The sequence below is a fragment of the Amia ocellicauda genome, chromosome 5 (assembly GCF_036373705.1).
Source record: "Amia ocellicauda isolate fAmiCal2 chromosome 5, fAmiCal2.hap1, whole genome shotgun sequence".
NCBI lineage: Eukaryota > Metazoa > Chordata > Actinopteri > Amiiformes > Amiidae > Amia > Amia ocellicauda.
The window spans coordinates 13505247-13530485 of NC_089854.1; the positions used below are offsets into that span (position 1 = coordinate 13505247).

At 38.0% G+C, this 25239-nt stretch overlaps 1 protein-coding gene across 1 annotated transcript; it reads right to left on the reverse strand.

The window, feature by feature from the left end:
* Window positions 1–13882: 13882 nt before the first annotated feature.
* On the reverse strand, window positions 13883–16868 carry LOC136749526 (DNA-directed RNA polymerase I subunit RPA34). Its single transcript, XM_066703924.1, has 3 exons — window positions 16634–16868; window positions 15606–15747; window positions 13883–14889 (listed from the first exon to the last, which is right to left on the reverse strand). Exons 1-3 carry the CDS (start codon window positions 16740–16742, stop codon window positions 14145–14147), a joined length of 996 nt encoding a protein of 331 aa, XP_066560021.1. The 5' UTR covers window positions 16743–16868; the 3' UTR covers window positions 13883–14144.
* Between the last annotated feature and the right edge of the window lie 8371 nt (window positions 16869–25239).

Below are 25239 nucleotides of genomic sequence, written 5' to 3' on the forward strand. Positions count from 1 at the left end.
TCCCAAAAAAGTGTCACAATTATTGGCACCCTTGTTTTCAGTACTTTGTTCACTGTCCCCTTACAAGGATAATGGCACGGGGCCTTTTTCTATCATTTTGAGATCGGAGAACACATTGTAAGGGATCTGAGACCATTCCTCCATACAGAACCTTTCCAGATCCTTGGTCTGCATTTATGGACCGTCCTCTTCAATTCAAACACAGGTTTGGTCTGGAGACTGAGATGGCCATTAAAAAATGTAGATTTTGTAGTCAATTTGTAGGCTCCTGGCAGAAGCAACCAGGTTTTTGGCTAAAATATCATGAGTTCATGATACCATTGACCTTTACAAGGGCCCCAGGCCTAGTGGAAACAAAACAGACCAATAACACCAAAGATCCACAACCATAGTTTACAGTTCTTTCAACGCCAAACCCACCACTGGTGTGCATAGCCAGCTCATCTGGCCCATAGCACCCGATTCCAAATATAGCTCATTACCTGTGTTATTGTATACAGCTTTTTTTGTTCATCATTATCAAGGGTTCCAATTATTTTGGAGGTGGTGACTGTATAGTATATATATGGTATTAAAAAATCACAATGCTTTCCAAATTAAAGGAAGGAAGGACTTACAGGAGTTTTGCTGAAAACCAAAATTGCTTCACATCTTTAGAGATATATGACACCCTGGACACTGCTTATTCTTCTTTATTTGTATTTCTATTTCCTGCAATGCCTTGAATATATGTTTAATTGGTGTATTGGTTAATTGTGATAATATGATGTTCAAATAGGTTATGGGTAATAAGTGATAAGTATAAGTGTAAATTAAATTATAAAATTACTTTTTGATGGTGGAAGGATAAAAATAGATTGTATAAATAGGAGTTATACATACATCAAAATAAATCATATGGTTTAACCAGTGAAGTTCAGTTATAGACACGGTCACTAACTACCTAGTCAGGGAAATTCAAATAGCATTGCTTTGGTCTCAGTCTTCTACTTTTGTATTTAGTTTTGCATATTTTCTCATATCCTGTTCAATTATGAACATTTTATCTTATAAAGTAGATTTTTTTGTATGTGTTGCATTAAACAGTCTCTATAGAGAGAATATGCATGACTAATTAATTTAACTCGGAGAGAGTTAAAGGAGAGTCAACGGTGAGTTCACCTTTTTCAATTAATTATGTGTGTAAAACATACTAGTATCATTTAAGTTGACTACTTAACTAATCTCGGAGAAGCTGAAGATATATGCTATGAAATACTATTAAATATTATAGCAATAAATACCAAAACTTTCTAAATCTAGACATTAAATAAATGTGACCCACGGGATTTTCATATTTACAAATAAACTAGCACCATATAAATGATTGTATACAATGTTCTCAGATTGAGTAGTCATAAGACCTTTATATCAAAGTATGACCTTGATTTCACAAAATACTGGTATATTTGCTATCCAAAGGTAAGTCCTATAATTTCTTATATCAAGGGAACAGAGAATGTTTTGCAGGTTATAAACAAGCCTTGGTGTCATGCTTAGAGCTGCACTTTAAGGGTTGTAAATGGGGCTTTCTTCATCCATATTGGACACATTTTAACAAATGTTACATTAACAATAAACCTACTGTCTGTCTCCATAAAATTGATGATATGAAAAAATTGCATGGCCACTGATACATCAATATGCCGATTAAAATAACACAATTCAGGAACATGTTTAGAGAATTGGGCCACATAATTGATATAGTTTCAGTTTGCTATATAAATGTGTCAACAAAAAAACAGGTTTCCAAAAGAAAAGCTGATGTGTATTTACCAAAGCAAAAAACCCATTGATTACAACCATATCATGAGCACCATTTTCATTCACTAACCTTCTGAGCACAAATGCACCTAACTGATTGTGAAGATTCTCCATTGGGAGCATAGAGGAAAGAGGTCATTCAGCTCAATGGTCCCACCTACTTGTCATATTGCTTGATTGGGCCACAGACCTCAACAGTCCATGTTACAGGAACACCTTTGGGAATTGATATACACTTGGTTATTAGTTCCATTAACCAACTACAAGTGTCAAGAAGTATCTTCTAGAATCAAGAGAGTCTTCAAATCTACACCCATTTTATGGGAAAACAGAAGAGCCATGCAGAGTCAATGGGGGATGACATAAACTAACTTACACATGATACCTTCCCAGGAAATAAATCTGTGTATCAGTACAAAACTTCCTCACTATTTTGCCCCTCCAGTGTTAGATTAAGTTTTCGAGGTTCTTGATTAGTCTTCATTTGAATACATTGTATTACCTGTATAGATTTCAGGCAGTAATCCTGTTCAATCGGGTTAAGAAGCTCACACTAGATAGTGTGGGGCTATTTAAGAAAATCCAAATACAGTTGCCAGTACAGTTTACTACAGGGGTGCAACTGAAATACTATTTTATTGTTGATAGATTAAACAAGTGTTTCCCAAACCTATCATGTGTGAGACACACCTACTCAACATAAACATTTGAGCAGCACACCAATCCCTCCTGCCTGCCCACCCCATTATATTTTGAGTAATTTAGGCAACATTTGCATTTGAATTAAGACAAATGTTATAATTATGTTTATATATTGACCTGACCTAGAGTCTTTTGTTAGGGTTACTTTTATGTTAAGTAAATTGGAAGTAGTTTTGTATGCGTCTAACTTGAATTTTTGCAAGGGTTCGGGTTGGGCTGTTGGCCTGGGCCTAAAATGGGGGTGGGTAAACTACCGATGGAATACTAATATGTAAAGTCTGTAATGCGGTATCATAGTTCAGAATTTAGATTCCCTCTACGAAGTGAGGATTTTGAGGTTTACGATAGATAGATAAGGTATTTACTCTTGTTTATTTCTGTATTTTTCTAAAGTGCCACACCTGTTGATGCCTAAGGCTGGCACATCATTATGCCACAGCACATGGGATCGGAAACAGTGGCTTAAACTTTGTCGTCAAACTATAGCGCCCACAGATCTTTTAGGAGCCCAGAGAGAAGTGTGAAGTGTGAAACGCATCCAATGAATTGCGTCATTAGTAGCTGAGACTTGGGTTGGAACAAAATCAAGAAAACACTGTACCAACTGCTGCCCACCCCCTTCCTCCCTCAAAGGAACCCAAGTTTGACATCCTGTCCTTTACCGGGTAGCTTCTACCCCTCTCCCCACCAATTATTTCTCCACCGTTTCGATCATGTGGCAGCAGGGCTTTGGAAAGCTTCACACCAGAGCTTCCAATTCATTTAATCATGCTAGTTATACACCTTTTCTACTGGAAACGTGTTCCAATTGTTGTTTTTTTCTTCGCTCTATTTCTCTTTTGAGGTCCTTGAACTGAAAGCATCATTAGTTTAGTACCAGCTGTTCCCCTGACCGAATCCAACTCTCCACAGAGCTGGGCTCCTTTTATTTAGGACAAGGGGACGTGTGGAGGTGATGGTATGGAATGCAGGCTGGGCCTTAGGGAGCCTGGGCCCCATTTGTTCAGACAGCGAGCATTTTCGTTTGTGTCTGAAACCGCAGCAAAAAAACAGCATCTTCTTCAACTTCTGTCACAGCTCCACCCTTTTCAGGAGCTGAAAAAGATTTTCCCAGTGGCCTAGATCTTAACTTATATATAGCCAGTGCAGTTTAAGCATTCAAGCACTGTGAGACCTCAAACAAAATGTCTTCCTCCTGCTTCGTGAGGGTGTATCAAAAGGAAAATCTCAGGTATCTCCAATGATACTCAAGGGCATAATTTTGATTGCCCTTGAATGGGCCATTACATGAAAGCACATTTGAACCTGGAGTCCCAGAGGTGACATCAAATGTTATGCTATTTGGGTACAGTATCTCTCCTGACTCCTGACTGCAAAATGCATAAATGCATGAAAAACTAAATGAGGCCATTTCATTTTCTCCAGAATTGCCACCATCCTATAACCATTGCTAAACCTTGCAGTGTACTTTGCATACCAGTAGTAAGTTGGCCTTGATAAAAGCGCATTGCACTACATTAACAAAACCCTCATGTGCCCCCTTCTGTCTCCGCTCTCCATATTTCTAAGTTGGCTGATGAAGCTGCTTTTATAAATGTGCAGTAATCTCGCCTGCCCCAGCTTTCTGTTGCCCAGGTCATCAGTGGGGCTTTCTGCTTGGCGCCAGAACAAACAGCAGATGTTTTTAATCGGAAAAATACACAAGTGTCTAATCCTCCTTACCATCAGAGAGGGGCTCGTTCCTAATTGAAAGCTGGTGTAGATATTGTTCTCCTAATTTTCATTTTGCATAAGGCGTCATTACGTGGGCAAGATTTTTCCTCGTAACTGGAAATCTGACACTTAATTCTGAACTAGCCTGCACATCAGATTATTATCATTTAATTGAAAAAAATGAACTTGTGGTGGGAGGAAATGAATTTAACATAGAGGTTCATAGATATCGATCTATAAAAAAGTATGGCAGATAAAATAGGAGTAAAACAAAATCCTCTGACTTGCTTTCGCAAATGTAGATTCAATTTGAAAATTATTCTGTTTACATAAGATTTCGGGAACTCCAATCGTTACATCTGTAAATCAGTAAAACTTTTGACTTTCATTCTCTGTTGTTTTATTGAACTACTCAAAATGCACATCTCCCCAATTTATTCAAACTAGTGCATGCGACTGGTGAGTTAAAAACTGAAGATGCAGATCAGGGCCCAGTTAACCTTAAGGTCCAAATATCTATTCTAGTTATCTCCCAAAATACTGTCTGATCAATCCGGTTTTCCCTCATCATATTCATCCAAATGTTATGTTAAAGGCAGATTGTTCAATCCTCAAAATTATATAGCAGTTTTAAAGAAAGTAACTCCCTACCCTGGAATGGGGTGCAGGTTGAAATGCACTGGTCATGGTAAGGAACAAAAAGAAACATAATCAGGGCCAAACCAGCTAATTCAAATGATAATCCCAAGCAAATACATTAAAATATTTAGGTGATGCTGCTAGTTCCAATGTCATTAATTAAGGCTTCAAAAGCTATTCAATGCACTTATAACTGGATGCTTTGTAACACAAATATCAAATGTCAACAGATATACAGGGGCAATACAGAAGGGTTTATTAATATGTATCTTTGAAGTCCAGGTTTATGACACCCAAAAACCCTTGCAGATTACAGTGCTCTGTTTTCAAAGTCCCAGATAACGAAACTAATTGGAAAGTGAATGAAGTCACTCAATGAGAAGAAGAATAAAAGTCTAATCTTCTGCTGCCGTCTGCAAGAGGATTTTTCATCATCCCCAAACATTATGAATTGGATACCGAACACGAATAGATACCAGTCTTAAATGGGTATTTTAAACTATGCTAAAAACATAAAAAATAAACATTTTCTTAGTATATTCATATCATATTCTCCCACTGGCATTTTCTGATTAGTTTCAGGATTAACCAATGAGTGACCAAAATAATTTAATTGGTGCCAGTCTGAACGGACTCCTCTGTATGCATCCAGGAATTAAGCCCTGTATTTTGAAACCTTACTTTTACCATTATAGTAAACTGGCCTGTTCAAAGAGAACCTTACAAATTATTGAGAATACAGAGAAATGAGATTGAGCTCTATTTACAAACAGGGCCATAAACTTTGTATGTGTTGTGCAGGAAAAAGGCCTTAAAAGTTTTTTTTTTTTTTTTCATCCTTGATTAGTAGAACATAGGAGCTCTGAAAGCAGCACATTTTCGAGGCTGTATTTATGTATTTATTTGTGATTGCATGTTTTGCCTAAATTTCAAAATTCCCCACCCTCAGCCAAAATGCAGAAAGGTCTTGATTCTATTAAACTTAAGCAACAGCGATGTGTTAAAAACATCTCAGATATCTTTGCCGTCCCTTGGTTGTCCCGAATTTCTGAATTCCCTGAAGCGAGAAGGAGTTGAGACAGAAGAGACCGCGGATGAGGCGCTCAGAAGCTGCAAGGACAGTATCAAAACCCCTAACTCTGGAAGAGAAGAGCGAATTATTCGATCCTCACTGTACAAGAACTCTTATCTGCTCTTTTTCAGGACTGAAGGCAGAAATATCCCCATGAGGAAAATACATAAATACATAAAAAACGCAATGTCAAAATTTGGAATGTTCATTCTGAATGAAATTTATTTATTTATTTATTTATTTATTTATTTATTTTTGTTTATTTATTTATTTATGTATTTATGTATTTATGTATTTATTTAAATTTTTCTAGTCAATTTCAACAAATACGATTTTGATTGTAATAGGGTTTTGTAAACATTTTTAATGATCATTATAGATTATGGATAAATTACTTTTCATTACTTTGAATAAGAATGATTTGCCATATTTCTTAAATTTAAAAAGAAAATGTTTGTTTTGAAAGTTAAAGAAAATTTACGTCTCAGTATGTTTCGTTTTCTTCTTCTTTGACCAAATATACAATGGAATGAATGTTTAAAAGGTTTAACATGTATGTAAACGAATATAAATATGATATGAATTGCAATGCAAGAACTGAATTTTTAAAAGCACTGTACAGTTTACAGTGATTTCTTTATCAATTTTATGGTATATCAAATGTGTTCTGCAACTTTGCAGGTGATGTTTCTTTTGTTTGTTTATTTTTCGTTATATAGCACATGCTTTAATAAATTGATTTTCTAAAATATAAAAGCAAACCGCATTTCATTAAAGTTTTTTTTATTTTAATTTGTTATGAGTATTCAAACTACCATACACTAGACACAAGGTCACAATAGTAACAGCAGCAATAATAAATACATAAATAAATGTATACATACATAATACATAGAATCTTACAAGCCTTGCTAGGCGCAGAGATGACAAAAGCCTGCATTGTATAGCTCATTATATACGTTCCAGGATACTTACTAGGAAAAAAACATGGAGAATGCCCTTACTGTCAATCAAAATGAGCAGCTTTCACATCAAGATAATGCAAATGAAAATCAGCACCAGGCACAAAAAGGATCAGGCTCAAACACGACCACATCTAGTTGCTTGGCCTTCTGCATTGTATTGCAACAGACAAACGTACACGCAGAAGAAACATCACACTTGGGCAAATGGAACTGCATAGTGCCAAGGCCATGGGTTAAGGCAAGGATGAGAAAGTTCAAACTTAGTCAATAGACTTTTGTGAAAACGATACCCTGATAATAGTTAATAAGTGTGTGTGTGTGTGTGTGTGTGTGTGTGTGTGTGTGTGTGTGTGAATAAATATAAAACCGTTTCAGAGACTCAAATTAGCACAGGCTATGGACTTGCCAATGTTATTTTAAATCGAGTAATCCTTGACTAATGCTAACCGAGGTCTGTGAAACGAGCCATATAAGTAATCCAAAAGTGCCACAAAGGGAGAGCCCTAAGATACCAGATATTCCATTTGTGACGTTTATCCTTCTACTGTTCGATTCCTTACCGAGATATTAATCACCAACAAGCACTTCACAGCATGCCAGACAGGCTCGTCTTGAGAATTTCTCTGCTCTTGATCAGAAGCTGGGTTTAAAAAAATTAAAAGAGAGAAAGAGAGACAATCCCAACGTACTCACAGCAGGCATGTATGTCTATGCCGGCTACATTCTTTCCCAGATTCTTTGATGATGTGGTCTCGGGAGATTTGGTGCTGCTTTGACTAATTAACGGATTCGCTACGTGGGATTTAATTGGGTGTGATGAAATGAGTCGGCCCCATGTTGAGGTCGTGCAGCCAACAAGGAGAAAGGCTGGTAGGCCTTGTCGATCTACAACAGTCCAGCTTCTCTCGTCTCATGTCCTACTAGTGGTCAGCGAGAACAGTATGACGTTGACCCCCATCCCATCCAATGTATGTCTGCTTCCAGAAAAAACATTTAAACACGTTGTATTCGGACTACGTCCCTTTTAAGAGACCGCTTCCTTCCATTTCAATCTATTTCTGCAAAAAAGCTCAAGGAAATCATTGGGAACTAGGCCATGTGTCAACCAGCTTATGAAAAATCAGATGATTGCCATTTTAGTGGACTGATCTGTATGAGAGAAACACTTTGTAAAACAGTGATGACATAGCCAGACCTTCACAGTGAACCTCAGAGACCTCAACTTCAGAGTGTGTGGAAGAAGCTTTCTGCACACAAAGCGATCACAATCAAAACAATCTTCCCTTGGGTCTCACTGATAGGGGAATACGGTATTTGACAGGATGTGCAATCCCCCTTTTCTCCCTCTGCTCTTTTTAAAGACAGGAGACGAGAACTCTGCCACAAAGGGACAAGAGAGGCAGTTCTCTGGAGGAGACGGCTAAAATCCACAGAGAGCGCCGAGGCGACTGTGATTGACGACCGGAGGTGGGGAAGGATCAGTGCCTTGCCACTCGAGCACACAGACCCTGTGGAGGATGTATCAAAGCAGAAGACAGAGGTGCGTCTTTCCTGAGAAAGAGCTTTCCCGAGTTCAAGAACAAGGAAAACGATAAATAAAATCACCCACTGACAGTGTCATGTCATTTTTCTCTATATATACCTAAAAAATCCCACAGGCTTGTCTTGTACCGGACAGTGCTGTCTTATCTATGGTTTGTTTTTTTCAATTGCAAACTATTGCAAGCAGTTATTGCTCGAAATTAATTGATAGAAGGAAAATTGGCTGGTGCAGGCTGCTGGCAATAGGGCCCAGAGAGCTGGAAAAAATATTCACACATATTATATAGGCTACATACTGCAAACATTATCTGAGGGTTGGTAGGTATCCATGAACCTGATATTGAGCAACAACAATTTAATAATAATAATAATAATAATAATAATAATAATAATAATAATAATAATAATAATAATATGATATGCCTGGAATATAAATTACAGGAACATATTAGTAACAATCCGAATTAGATGATACGTAATATTTTCCAGCATTTTGTCGTATTTCAAAGTGAGTAAAACACTACTCAATGCATTAAAACGCATATATACAAGTACAACATATAGTGTTAAACGACAAGATTTATCATGATCGCTCTACTTTAAAAAAACGAAATCTGAAGCTAGCGCCAGTGCTTTCCAGACCCATTTATGGCACTGCATAAAATAATCCAAATCATTTTTATATAACCCAGATTAACAAGGCTGAGCCATTAATTCTCGGTTTACTGTTTCTTAGCAAACCTATATTACAGCTCCAATAAACAGGGGTCCAATGCAAGGGTTAGTGCATTAGTGAAGAAGAAGGAAAAGAAAGATAAACACAATAGAAACAAATACATTAGAGAAAATGTACATACATCATTCTTGGAATGCACCGAGTGGGTCACCACTACTAGTGTCACAGCATAGTGTGCCACTGAGTCGTCAAATCAGCGATTTTGTTTCATTATTTATTTTTAACTCATAGGGAAAACTATATGTATAATGTATAATAACCTTAAAGAAAAATTTACATATACTATTGTGCCTGTCCATAAAGTCGCAGCCAATCCTCACAAACTGTCTTATTAGTTCAGTCCAGATGTCCTTCAGTGATACGTTTTATTTATTGTAAAGCCACAAGCTTTCATCCACTACAAAAGAAAGGATAAATATATTCGTTGGAATAGAAGTGTGTGTGTGTGTATAACAATTGATTCTAATTGTATCGTTCATTTATAATTTCTTTCATAATTCTCTAGTCTGCCAATATTAACAGTGCGATATCCTTTTCAAACAAAGGAAATTCCGGAACTGTTCATGAATATCTGGCAAATCCTTTCCAATCTGAAGACTGTCAGGGTGGCCTGCTGTTTTTAACAGTCTTTCGACAAATGTGAAAAAAGAAAACCCCAATGACCATAATAATTTACACTTGAATTTAACTAAACTCAATGCATTTGTATTTTAAAACGTGCACACAACAACGGTTGTGCATTTTGAACGGTAAATATATATTAATATAGCCTATACATATAGTATAAACATGTAAACTATAGTTACTCACAAGAAACAATTATTATTATTATTATTATTATTATTATTATTATTATTATTACTACTACTATTATTATTTTTATAATCGTTTTATTTTTTTCGTTCTCTCTCTCTCTCTCTCTCTCTCTCTCTCTCTCTCTCTCTCTCTCTCTCTCTCTCTGCGTTATGACAGCCCTGGAGGTAAGACATGCGATGCCCTCTAATCTGTTGACAGATGGGCACACGGGAGGACTGGCAAGGATATCTATATTGCCACTGAGGGTTAGGGAAGGGGGCACATTCCCAATCTACTACAACTGTTATATCACCATGCGTGTGGTAGCACAGGAATACTATACCGAAGCAGTTTGGGAAAACCTCCCCCCAAGAGGAGTGCAGCACATAAAGCCTTTGCTCCAATTAAACTATTAACACTGAATTCGTATTATTCATATTATTTACAACACCACATACATTTACGCATGCATCAATAATTACGCACATCCACGATTTGCTTCCTGATTTATAGTTAATTAAAAGTGTCTTTCAGAAAGAGGTAATACAAAAAAATGTGGGGTGGGAAATAAAATCCACACAGATTCCCCTGAGCAAGGAGCTGGAAGCAGTGCGCAGCCATTAGGAGCCCCTCACTGCAGTGCTTGCAGTCTCTCAGTCCCTCGTCGTTTCCACACCAAACCCTCGATTTCTCTCTCGGTTTTAATGGAATTGGCCGATTAACTATTCATATCACCGCGCTCTGCTGCTTTGAAGCGCGGCGGGTGTTTTTCCTTTGCAGAAGCTGCCTGTACACATGCCTCAAACACTAAGATCCCACCATCTTCTCAGTAGCAGTTGACAAATGCCTTTAAAAATAATTAATCTGTGAAACTAAATGTCCCACACGTGTGCACTAATGTCCCAGAATAGACACTGGAGGTCTTGTCTTGCAGCACAGACCAAAGTTCGACCTTGGTCATTCTTTTTTAATTAAACAACACACACAAAAAAAGAAACCCCTCAGCCAAATACAGTATTTATCATTTTTTGGAAAAAGAAGAACTCCCAGATGCCTCTTAAAGAAAATTCTGGTAAATGATGATTCTGTGTGAGAAGTAAACGGTACCCTGTTGTAATTTTTTTTTTAAACAAATAGTCATGCATTTTGAAGAATATCAACACGTTGGTTTTAAATAGAGAAAAATGTATTATGATTATTATTATTATTATTATTATTATTATTATTATTATAAACAACAATATCATCATTCTTATTATAATGACAGTTTTTAAGCTGGATATTAACGTTTAGAGAAAAAATTATAGATATTTTTATAAAATGGAGGTAATACAAAGACAAAACAAAAACCAAGAATCATTTGGATTGCATTCTCTCTTTCATAACTGGACACCCCCCTATTGGATCAAATACGTTAATTAGAAAGGTTTATATTTAAAACAGCATATTAAAAATGTATTGATTCAGTAAGTGATATATTATTGTACAATCTTGTACAATATATATATATATATATATATATATAGTGTGTGTGTGTGTGTGTGTGTGTGTGTGTGTAACAGTTATTGGAATCGGGAAATCCTTTATTTTATTTTTGCTGAAGTTCAAATGATATATTCACTCAAAGAGACCTCTTTCTAATTATTCCAAGAGGGATTCATTCATTGAATCATGTTGCCAGAGAGACCAGTTTCTCTTTTCAGACTGATTTGAGATTAGATATGCCAATAAATACGTCTAATATTTATATTTATCATCTAACTGTTTATTTGTCTAATATTAACAGTCATATTTTGACTACAAACTTTATAGTTTAATTACAAATCCTAGGCCTAATATTCACATCGTTACAAACAATTGTGACTAAAAGGAACACTAAGGCTTATTAATAAGAGAAAATGATAAAAACGCATTGTTGCTTTTATATTACAAAAATGTGTTGTCCCATATACTATGAATGGTTAGATAATGTAAAAACACCCTTGAATCCATGTGAGAGTATAGTCTATACTTAAACTTTTTCCTTGCAAAAGGGGGAAGGCAAATGACAGAATAAAGTATACTGTGATGTATATAGTAAAATGACAACACAAGGATAACTCCTCAATAAATCGCAGACAAGCATTACCCATTCCCGCATTTAGAAATTAGATGAAAACATGTTATTAAAACAACCCGCAAGGAAAATGTAATAAGAGCAGTGTAATACAATGAAAACCCGCATTGCCCTTGATACTGCTCTGTTTAAACAAGGACATAATCTAGCAAATATGTTTTAGTACAGGTTTAAATACACAATAGTACAGATGTATGATTATTATTTTAAATTACTGAATTCTACTCTGATTCTGACAGACTTTTAGTGTTTGTGTTATAATGGCCTAGTTAGGTCTTAGAATAATCTTCAAAATTAAATCTAGGGGCTTGAAACATTACATTTCCAAGCACGACACCTACTCTGCAGTAACAGCGTTTTAATAACTTATTTAATTTTCCATAGCCTCTATACATAGCCTACACACACACACACGTCAAATATATATGTAAAAAAATTGCACATCTTCCCAAATCCAACCCACGTCGCATTATTCAAAATAAAATGTAGCGCACCAGTATAACTAATCCCCGAGAAAGCATGATGCATTTTAATGTTGCAAGCAGAAAATAGGGGAAATGCAGATTTTTTTGTTTTTTAAAGTCGTCCTTCCAAAATGCAGGTTCGCCTTTGTAACGGATGAATACGTTTTGCATCTCCAGCTCACGGAGGCTTGGGGGTCTCAGCAGGTCTGCGTTGCCATGGAAACCCCTCCGTGCCGCAGGCCAGCTGAAGCGAGGACTGAACAGAAAAAACCATCAGGAGAGAGGGAGAGAGAGAGAGAGAGAGAGAGAGAGAGAGAGAGAGAGAGAGAGAGAGAGAGAGAGAGAGAGAGAGAGAGCTGCTGTAGTAGTAATGGCATTCGAGATTGTCTCGGAATTTAGAATGCTCCAGTTATGGACTTTCTAAAAGCTCCTGCATCATTGTGATCAGATTATTGTCTTCATCAAAATTCATGTTTGTATTCATTCATTATTCTAAGAGAAGCAGGACTCAAACACAACTAGCTACCGATTTACGAAAAAAATAGCTGTATACAAACGTTACTGATTATTAATAATAGTCTATAAGAAAAGTCTATCTTCTATTTTATTTGGACGCACGCTAATCGAGCTGATTGAAAGAGAGAGAAGAGCCGATACATTAACGCATGTGTCGTGTGTGTCAAGCAATGGGACTCGTTGCCTGGCATTCTCCAATGTTTTTTTATAATTGTTCCGTTTGCATTTATGAGATGCACACAGAATAGACAAAAAACAGCCAACAGAAGAATGCAATATATATATACACAATGCACCGAAACGTGTATGTGGTTTATTATTAAAAATAATGCATTTTATTTAGAAGGGACATTTGCAGAATCAACTTTAAATAATACGGTATACGATTAGGTTCATGCAACCTTTATACTGGTTCCGTTGTAGATAAACTTACCAAATACTGTATAATAAAAGCTAGCATACAGGTACATAAAGGACTGATTAAGATTGTATTTTAACATGCTGAACTCAATTTCGGTTATGCTATGTAGGAGGCATATTTTATACCCTACAGCCTGCGTATGATAATGATGTTGGGAGAAAAAAAAATTCCTTTTAGATCATACGGCCATGCGTCACTGCAGAACTGGATGGAAAAGAAAACAAAGTCATGTCGGCACACACACGAGGGTTTCATAACCAGCCCCCCTTAGAAAAGTCATTATAGTGTAATAGCACTACCTGCCGGTGAGTGTTGTGTACTACTGCAGCCATACATGTGCCCAACCTGCACAGCAGATAACACTTAATTCTGTACATAAATATAGCAGGTTTGAGGCATTTGATTTCAGCGAACATTTAATTAATCAAAAAAGTACCAAACAACTCAGGTAAAGATATACTGGAACATCACAAAGGGAAAAGGTGCACATTCAAAATATTTCTTACAAATTTTACATGGTAACAAATAATTGTGATGAGGGAACAGTAAGTATTGACCACTGAGAGTGTCCCGTTATCTCATTAGTTACATGCTTGCTGAGGAAGAGGTGATCATTAGTCCTGGGAACCACATATTGTTTTTACATTTTCATAAAGCAAGTTAGTTCTCCAGTTTTAAATTATTTTTCTTCTTCTTCTTTTTCCTTCTCACATCCTCTTCATCCCCCCAGCCAGACTGCAGTGGCTCGATCTTGACCTCCACTTCCTCTTCCTTCATTCCAGACTCCTCCTCTGTCTTTTCCCAAGGGCTCTGTTCTGTCCCCCCTTGGTCCTTCTCTTTCTTTGTCTTCTTTTTCTTCTTCCTTTCTGTTGTCATCTCATGTAGAACCGGCTCCTCAGGCGCTGCCGCTAGGTCCACGTCTGCTTCCATCTCCTCCGGTTCAGCCCGTTTTTCTTTCTTTCTTTTCTTCTTAGTCTTCCGAATGGCACCCTGCTCCTGCAGGACTGGGGACCCAGGTGGCTCAGTTTTCAATCTCTTGGCTGATGCAGACGAGGAAGCAGGATCGTCCTCGCGACACCTCTTCCTGCCTGTGCCGCAGGGGGTTTCGCTGCCAAACGGTTGGAATCTCTGCTTCAGCCCTTCTGGGATTCGAGGAGGGGGGCTTGCTGGTATAGCTTTGGGGGCCTGGTTGGCGTTACAGTCGCCAAAAGTCTCACAGATGTTGATGATGCCTGCAAACCCCGGGGTGCACAGAATCTTGCCTGAATCTCCACTTGATGTCAACAAGCACATATCCCTTTGTTCTTTTGGGGTGCTAAAGATGTTGTACACCTGCTGGGTGCCACCGCTGCTCTTCGGTTTCAATGTCTCAGTGCCAATCAGGGGAATCTTGGTGCCAGCAAAGCTGAAAAACAAAAGACTCCAGATCAGACTCCAAGCCAACTGAAGGGAACACTATAGTGCATTGACACCGAGAAAGCAACCCGCTCCCGAACATCGCATGAGTAAACCTACCTTTTAAACTTCTCTACGATATTACCAGACACAGGAGATGGGACATCGCAGAATTTAAATGGGACATGCCCCCACCCATCTAAAGCTTATCGTGGCAGTTCTTAAGACCCCCACACTAGTTCAGGGACCATTTAATGAAGATTTTCAAGTAGATAGGTGTTGGATGCCTGAATTTCCACGAGGTTAAGCCGACACTGAACACTATCAGTAAGTGTGTGCCGTGTGTTCAATGGGATGGGTTGGTAGAAGGCAGACGATGAATAGCTGATTTGGGCATGAACCATTCAGTAACTGGAGGTAGTTTTAAATGCGTACATGTGGGCAACATTTCTATGCAACAAGGTTAGCAAAATGCCAATGACCTTTAGAATATAAAATACATTTAAAAAAACAATATCGAGCCAAAAAAAAAAAACGGAAACAAAGCAATTAGACATGATCATCACAAAACATCACATGCATTTAACAAGACTGTTAAACTACCTGCATACATACTACACACAATTATTGCCATCAACCAATTCTATAAGACTCCAGCTCCTGTGTGCACTGTGACAAGTAGGAAAGCAAACGGGGCAGGGAATAAGCCAACTGCAATAATCTTACCTCTCTGGGTTGAAGTTGGCTGGCGCTTTGATCAGCCATACTTCTGTTTTGCTGTTGGTCAAGTTCTTCAAGCTCGTACCACTACAGGGTTTGTAGGGAGAAGAAATGAAATCCGCAGGACACTGAAATTTCGTGATCCTGTCTGCAATGTCAGAAGGAGGACAAAAATCAATGCAATGAGAATTCTCACCCTCTTCCTATCAGGCATACCAGCAAATTCGCTTGTGCGCCATCTATTGTGCAAAGACAGGTTGCCAGCCAGTGAAATCAGGTCATAAAAGTCTTAAACGTTTGTATTTGTCGTTTATTTCCTAGGACGATTACAGACCAAAGCAAAAGGTGGGCAATAATAATAATAATAATAATAATAATAATAATAATAATAATAAAAGACTGATGTAAATATAAAGGTTTGCTCAATATACCAAATGACAAACATTACAAGGATAATTTCACCTGGATAAAGGTGTCAGAGTACAATGAATGTGTAAAATAAATTAAAACAATTTCTGTGTTCGGTGATTGAGACGACGAACTATTGCTCAGTAACACCTGATGTCTGAAATAAGCCACTACTTTTAAGAGCTTGTATGCCTGACACAGCTCGTATCAGTTTGAGACTGAAATGTAAAGCTGCTTCATTTAATGCACAAACGGACTTCATTCGTCAAGTTATTCTGCTGGCTAACTTAACTTGCATTTAACAATCATGTTAAATACAAGTTGGTCAACTGTTGGTTCTTACCTTCAATTCAAACATCCATCAAATTCGAGTGGCTTAACATTTTGCTTATAATACACCATATCACTATCAAGCAGCACAGAAACATTATGCGCTTATTAGCGCATTGCACTATTAATGTATGCTTATTTTATTCTTTATGTATTGAACTACAACAGTTTGTAAAGCTATGAAATATTTATGTAAACTTAAATCGTCCAGAATAAAGGCATCTACTAAGAAAGAACAACAACGATAACAATGATACAATAATACACGTCTTCCCTTGGACCCTTAGTGTACTTACGTGCTGCATGGGTTTGTTGTTGTGGCTGTGCAGAAGGCAGCGGTTCTCTGTCAGAGTCCGATTCTCCCTCGCTGCTCAAATATGATATATCTTTATGCCTCGCAGACATGACTTACGTTAATAAATATATAGATATATATTAGTATTTACATGGAAACACATTTAAAAACACGCCAATAGTTACGCCGCTCTAACACAAATAAACACGTGCGTTACACTACCGGAAAATTCCCCTTCCGCCGGAAATACGCGTCGCAGCTCTAGTGACGTCAGCACCATCGACACCAGCTCGAGGTCTAGAGCGTTTGGGGGGTCGAGCAGTTGGCGGAGCGTTTTCTTTCAGCGGGTATTTAAACAGGTAATTTTGCTGTAGAAATTATATACAGTGTTGTAGTGATATTCAGTAAAATACAACATCATAGCATATTAATATATTAACATATGTATAGATAGGCTATAATTTAACAGAACTGAATGTAATAGTAATAATAATGGTAGCAATTGTTGTAAGGTTTCAAAATGATGCTTGTCCACACGATGGGGTAATTGTGCTGTCCTGGGTTATCTGCAAACAAGAGTGCCAGCAACATTAATATATCAACATATTTCAAATATATCTAATACATTATTATTCAGAAGAAGAAGAAACTGAACTCCAGACATCAACAACGTGTAAACTGTTAGTAAGCCCACTAGTTTGGTATTATTTTAACAATGCTAACTTGGTTATAGGCAACTGGAACCAAACCAAGACTTTGACTCCTACTATGGATTATTCTATTATTTAACTATTGCAACATTTAGCCCACCTTTGGAGACGCCTATATATTTATGGTATGGTATGGTACTATGAGAATATTGTTCCTAGCTCTATAGCTTTGCTTTTATTACAATGGGGAAATGTATGGGCTTTAGATGTGCAAAGGCAAATGAACGTAGAATCCTCCATAGCATGGACAGGCTTGAGCCTTCAGTTGTCCTGACTAGGCTAAAGGTTGAACTTGTAATTGTACAACTTCATATTAATAGATTCCGAATTGTTTGAACCAACAAACCACCAGATAAGATTTGATCCAAACAGAGGAAATAATCTGACAGAAATCGGGTTATATTCTTTTCTTGCGTTTGAAGCTTTTGCACAAATTTCCATTGATTCTAGGACTTTTCAGGTTTAACCCGAATGCTGAAATAAGCATTTGGGGGGTTAAAATCTGATTTAATCTCCCAAATCATGAAAATCAGAACCCCCTAGTTACATTACTGATAAATTAAATAGTAACTGTAACTAGAAGCAACTTTTTGAACAGACAGTACTTGTAATTTAGTCCTTCACTCTCCTGTAATATAGCACTTTACAACGTTTTATCACACTATTTGACTTGCGTTACTAGTACTAATATTATTTTGATTTCCCCTATGCTCCCTTTCCCTTGGCCCTTGACTGTGACCTAACATCTTCTCCGCACTCAGCTTTTACAATCCAGGATGTAAGACCTCATATATTGTATATGCTTGTGTAAATTGGAATTTGTAAAATGTATTATGCTTTGAATTGCACTGTATTTTTGCACTTGGCTTGTGCTTATATTTTGTAAGTTGCCCTGGATAAGGGTGTCTGAGAAATAAATAAATAAACAATAATATCCTAATTTAGTTTACAGTTACCGGTGTGACGTCTCATTCTGCATTGGAAACGCCAACATTCGTATATTTACTGACAAGTTTCTATTTTAAGTACTACCATACATAAAGTATAGACACCGAAAAAATACACAGGTTAGACATATCTAACAATACAATATTTTTTGTCTCCAATCACCGAGAAACAGTGAAAACATCCTTGTGTTTTATGGGAGAAAAATCTGCTGCAAAATGAAAACTTTGCAAAAACAACAAAACAAAACAAAACTAGATGGCATTACCTGTTTGAAATGAAGAGGGAATCTGACTGCTTCTGGAAAATAACTTTTCGACCATATATTAACCCAGCAACTCAACAAGAGATGCAAAGATGAAACACTCCAAAAACCTCACACCCCCCAAACCCCCACATACTGCTGACTATTTACAAGCAAAGATAAGAAAAAAGACAAAATATATTCATCACTAATTCACACCCCTCTACTCCACACAACACATTATTAACACACCACCTGCGCTCAAACCTGTCTAGATCCTGCATTCCTCTGTAGAATTAAAAGTCTATTCTGATTTTATGCAGCACTAGCATTGTAATAATATGCACCAGATCCTGATTCGCTAAACCATTGACCTTGTTCTTTCTGCTTTTTAAAATGGCAAACTTGGCCTGTCCAGAAATAAAATTGTTCAGTTGAATAACACTTTGCTTCATCTTTCTGTATTTAAAACCGAAACTAAAAAAGGCCTCAGTGAACGACAAACCCGGACCCTCAATCAGAGTCTGGGGAAACCATTAACAAGGGGAGCCCCAAAGCAAGCTGTCCCCAATGAAAGCAGTTTAGGGAGTTTCAAAATGATAAACCTGTGCCATAAACTTGAGTCGAGCAGATTATTAATTACAAGTATAGATAGATATATAGATACATAGATGTACAGTGAGGGAAAAACGTATTTGATCCCCTGCTGATTTTGTATGTTTGCCCACTGAAAAAGAAATGATCAGTCTATAATTTTAATCGTAGGTGTATTTTAACAGTGAGAGACAGAATAACAACAACAAAAATCAAGAAAAACGCATTTCAAAAAAGTTATAAATTGATTTGCATGTTAATGAGGGAAATAAGTATTTGATCCCGTATCAATCAGCAAGACTTCTGGCTCCCAGGTGTCTTTTATACAGGTAACGAGCGGAGATTAGGAGCACTCTCTTAAAGGGACTGCTCCTAATCTCAGCTCGTTACCTGTATAAAAGACACCTGTCCACAGAAGCAATCAATCAATCAGATTCCAAACTCTCCACCATGGCCAAGACCAAAGAGCTGTTCAAGGATGTCAGGGACAAGATTGTACAAGACCTACACAAGGCTGGAATGGGCTACAAGACCATCGCCAAGCAGCTTGGTGAGAAGGTGACAACAGTTGGTCCGATTATTCGCAAATGGAAGAAACACAAAATAACTGTCTCCCTTGGTCTGGGGCTCCATGCAAGATCTCACCTCGTGAAGATTCAATGATCATGAGAACGATGAGGAATCAGCCCAGAACTACATGGGAGGATCTTGTTAATGATCTCAAGGCAGCTGGGACCATAGACACCAAGAAAACAATTGGTAACACACTACGCCGTGAAGGACTGAAATCCTGCAGCGCCCGCAAGGTCCCCCTGCTCAAGAAAGCACATGTACAGGCCCGTCTGAAGTTTGCCAATGAACATCTGAATGATTCAGAGGAGAACTGGGTGAAAGTGTTGTGGTCAGATGAGACCAAAATCGAGCTTTTTGGCATCAACTCAACTCGCTGTGTTTGGAGGAGGAGGAATGACCCCAAGAACACCATCCCCACCGTCAAACATGGAGGTGGAAACATTATGCTTTGGGGGTGTTTTTCTGCTAAGGGGACAGGACAACTGCACCGCATCAAAGGGACGATGGACGGGGCCATGTACCGTCAAATCTTGGGTGAGAACCTCCTTCCCTCAGCCAGGGCATTGAAAATGGGTCGTGGATGGGTATTCCAGCATGACAATGACCCAAAACACACAGCCAAGGCAACAAAGGAGTGGCTCAAGAAGAAGAACATTAAGGTCCTGGAGTGGCCTAGCCAGTCTCCAGACCTTAATCCCATAGAAAACGTCAGCCTCGAAACCTTAATGACTTGGAGAGGATCTGCAAAGAGGAGTGGGACAAAATCCCTCCTGAGATGTGTGCAATCCTGGTGTCCAACTACAAGAAACGTCTGACCTCTGTGATTGCCAACAAGGGTTTTGCCACCAAGTACTAAGTCGAAGGGGTCAAATACTTATTTCCCTCATTAACATGCAAATCAATGTATAACTTTTTTGAAATGCGTTTTTCTGGATTTTTTTGTTGTTATTCTCTCTCTCACTGTTAAAATACACCTACCATTAAAATTATAGACTGATCATTTCTTTGTCAGTGGGCAAACATACAAAATCAGCAGGGGATCAAATACTTTTTTCCCTCACTGTATGTCCCATATGGGCATTGTAGGTAGGTGGTACAGATTGGCCCTCGTAAGGAATAATCTCACTGCTTCACTATAAAAAAATATTCAAATTATATGGAAGCATGGCCCCATTTCTACCCTTCCTACCATCCTCTATCTCAAAATAATCATACTGGCTTCTGCTACCTCTTGACACTAATCCAAACTCCCAGCTCAGAAGTCATGTCACCAGGGTGAAACCAATAAATATTTCTCTTCAATCTCTTACTTTTCTGCTTTCTCAGGTGTAATATTAATAACGCCACTAACGTTTTTGATCTGTTCTTAAACAAACACAGCTTCAGATTAATCTAAAGGAAGAATATGATAGTATTGACTTATTGCACTATTTTAAATTTCTTGAAACTTTTTCAATAATAAATCATTCAAAAGGATCTCCAAAGGCCTTTGTAATAAATCAACTTCTCCAGATTCACTAATATTTATTAAGGACAAATATTAAAGATTAATTTGTTAAAGACCAATATTAGTGCACTACGTTTATTCAGCCTTCTGAAAGGCTTGGGTGTGGACTGTGACACTGCAGCACTGCATATATCAACCTACACAAGTCACCACAGCTGATATTATATAATTTTAATGATTATTTATTGTTTTGGCAGATGACTGCATCCAGTGCAGTTTACAAGAGTGCAATCAATGCATAAATAATACTATATGTTCAGTATTACACTGCTTAACACTGGTGCATTCTCCTGGACACAATCAGAGACATAGACGACAATGTTTAAGGTTCTGATAGTGATAAGCGCTAACGATAATCTTGCTTGAACAAGATTAATTGATAGAGGGCACTAGAGGATCTTTCATGTGGAGCACAATACCACTTTTAAGGGTTAAAAGTATGTTGTGTTGTGCTTCTGTACTGCATTCAGCTGGAGCAATCTGTGCTAGTGTTGTGAAATGCCATTGTCCAAGCCACTGTGTGACCTCCCCCAACACTGGGGTGTTCAAATTGGTTTACTATCTTTCATTTTGGGAAAAAAAACCATAACCTGCAGCGGTGTAAAATCAAGGATGGAGATATTGTGTGTATATATATATATATATATACCGCATACTGGATGTTTTTCCCTTTTCACACCATTCTTTGTAAACCCTAGAAATGGTTGTGCGTGAAAATCCCAGTAACTGAGCAGATTGTGAAATACTCAGACCAGCCCGTCTGGCACCAACAACCATGCCACGCTCAAAATTGCTTAAATCACCTTTCTTTCCCATTCAGACATTCAGTTTGGAGTTCAGGAGATTGTCTTGACCAGGACCACACCCCTAAATGCATTGAAGCAACTGAAATGTGATTGGTTGGTTAGATAATTGCATTCATGAGAAATTGAACAGGTGTTCCTAATAATCCTTTAGGTGAGTGTGTATATATATATACACACAATATATAGTTGTTTTGAAACCACCAAGCCAATACAGTACCCCCATTACTGCTAAAAAATATGAGCAGCATTTATGCATTTATGCTTTACATTAGTACACTGACAATCAAGGGAGCTGGAGTCTCTGCCGCATTGGCCCCAATATTATTGTGATTGGTGTTTCTTGTTCTAAGTTTCCCTTCTGGCTGCATGTCTCTTCTTTGTTTGGTTAAAATGTTAACTTGATTGTTGTCCTAGATCTTGCAGCATGTATCATGTATCCACCTCAATCACATTAAATCTAAAGCTACCTGCAATTTACAAATTACGGACTTGTACACAGTCACGCATTATTTAATTGTCAGAGGCCATTTTCTACTACTTATAAATTAAAAAGGCTAGTGAGTACAAGTTTGTAAAGTGCATTTTGCAGGTACTGTTAAGTCAGTGCCTTAGGTCTAGGCCTCAGATTCAATTTCCAGTTCTCTGTACTACACAATACACAGCTGTGCAGTTGTGCTCAGGAATAAGATAGAATAAAGACAAATTCCAAAATTATAATGCAGTACCTCATTCTCAATATATCTCCATTCAAAGAATGGCTTATGAAAGAGAGGCTGCTTGGAGGGAAGGTGTGGCCTCCTCTTGGCCTTAGTATGTCCTTGGTTGCTTAGTGTCCAGGTCATTGTTGGTGGATGAAAATGCCTCTTTAAAAAAAAAGACAAGGCCTCTTTGAGGTCTTGTTTACAAAAGTGATGGGAACACAGCAATTGCAACCACATCCCAACACACACGCACCCCACCCCTCCCTCAATACATTCCATCAAAGTTCACAGCATCTCTACTGCCCAGGGAAAGTGTTTAGGGTCAGTGCCTGGGCTCAGAGTCAAAATGGGTGACGTAGGCAGGAAATTGGAAAGTGCGCACACACACTTCCTCCTGCTTCACTCTGTCATACAGACATGTACAAGTGGCCAGGCAGGGAGGCGGGGGGGGTGGGGGTTGTGGGGGGAGTTGCCATGACCCTCAAGCTTTAGTCACCAAGCTCCGGGAGAAGCATTTCATGGCACTTGAGGCAGTTCAAAGGAAAGCCATTGGCTTACTTCCAAGTCTCATTGGGGCATCATACTCAGGCAGTCTATCTTTTCTGCCTGGAACAGAATGGGTTTCGTTCAGGTCTCCAAGATTCTGAATGACACTGACCATGTCAATCAAAAGGACATCTTTGAGATTGACCAACCATGTTACAAGGACTAGAGGATGCTAAAACTGGAAATCCAGGTTTAGGAGGTTTCAAATCAGCAATCTCTTATGGGAAAGTGGCTCTGCATCAAACATTTTTGCTGCATAGCCATGGGCAGCAGTAGCAGTTCAGGTTTTGGACTTTTAATTTGACGGTCGTGGCTTCTTTTCCTGAGAAAGGTGCTTTACCAAAATGTGGAAATCCAGGTTTAGGAGGTTTCAAATCAGCAAACTCTTATGGGAAAGGTGCTCTGGATCAAATCATTGAGCTGCTTAACCAGTGGCTTAACAGTAGCAGTAGCTGTAGCAGACTTTAAAATTGAGGATTGTGGGTTCTTTTCCTGAGAAAGGTACTTTACCTAGGTAAAATCCCCATTTTGTAAACTGCTCACTTGGTTAGTGTCTGAACAATAACAAAGGTTGAGGTGAATCATGGGTAGGCTACATTTGAGAATTAATTTGTTGGGATTCTTTGTCTATTGATCTACTAGCAACTAAAGATGAGAAGAAGGTAATTTCTTCTTTGTTGGCTTTCTTGTGTTCTTAAATATATATCTGAGACAGTTAATCTCTAATCAGAAAGGAAACATTTTTACCTCCAGCAGCTGTTGAGGAGCAATTTCCACCACTGAAAACAAAGAAGAGTGCTATCAGACAAAGATGACAACAACAAAAAAAAAATTTAAATAGAACATTTTACCTTCAGCAAATTATAATGTAAAGTTGTCTTAGGCAAAGCCTTCTCTTATGAATATTTGATCTACAGCCCTTTTTTATGTTTGACTCCTCTACTATTAAAAAAAAAAGGTTTACTGCGTCATGGTGACCTTGCATCAGTTTTTTTTTTCAGCTAAAAGAATAGCACACTGTCTCTGACTCAGCTGTTGCTTGACTTTCTCCATCTGTAACCATCTGTAAATATTTAGGCATTAGAAAATAATGGAGGGTGAGGTCAACGTTGAAGATGCCCTTCCTTTAGGTCAATGAGTGAAGTTGATAGCCAGTGACTATACTACAAGAGTGAGGAGTGGGAAAAACACTGTAAGTCTTCCCACGTCCCACCATCCTCTTCAGATATCCCTCCTTCCCACATTTTTTAAGGAAAGACAAATCTTCAAATACTAAGATTCGTCAATGTACACTTTAAATCTTTTTTTTCAACTGGCAAATCTAGATACAAAGGCGAGCAAAAGATTAAAGTAATATGCTTAAATGTAGGCTTGCTTTTCTAAAATAGGTTGAAGAGGACTGACTTGGTTGGAGAGGTGTTTTAAGGGGAAACAGGAATATGGGAAATAGCTACAGTTCAGAACAAACATTTAGGAGAATCCATTATTTGCCCATCAAATTCATTGTTATCCCTGTAAACTACCAATTTGGCTGTTTAAAAAAAATATTTGACCTAAAATATAAAACAAATGATTTACTATATTTCCTTTGTATCAAAGTGCAAAGCTCTCCTACTGTATTGGCCTAAAATAAAATACTTAAAATGCACTATCAATTATACATTACAAATTGCATATAAATGAGTAAATTTAAGAGGTAGCAAAAGAAAGGGAAAGAAGTACAGGTGACAGACAGAAATAGTGTGTGTCTGAGACAGGGGTGTCTCTCAGCCCCCATGAAAATAATATGATTATGAAGTAACGGCGCGGTCAAACAGTCCGACAAAACACTGTCAGCCGCCCCTTGGATTTTCTCTCAGCCCCCCTAAAAATAATACAACCAAAATAATACAGAAATGAATAAGTAACTCCACAAAACACTGTCAGCAACCCCCCCCCCCCCCCCCACCTTACACAGGAACAAAACACCGTCTGCAGCCCC

Coding starts and splice junctions, on each gene's coding strand:
- LOC136749526 (XM_066703924.1), bottom strand. CDS start 16,742: ATGTCTGCGAGGCATAAAGATATATCATATTTGAGCAGCGAGGGAGAA. Junction 15,748..16,633: donor ACAACAAACCCATGCAGCAC/GTAAGTACACTA, acceptor CTGACATTGCAG/ACAGGATCACGAAATTTCAG. Junction 14,890..15,605: donor GCCAACTTCAACCCAGAGAG/GTAAGATTATTG, acceptor TTTGTTTTTCAG/CTTTGCTGGCACCAAGATTC.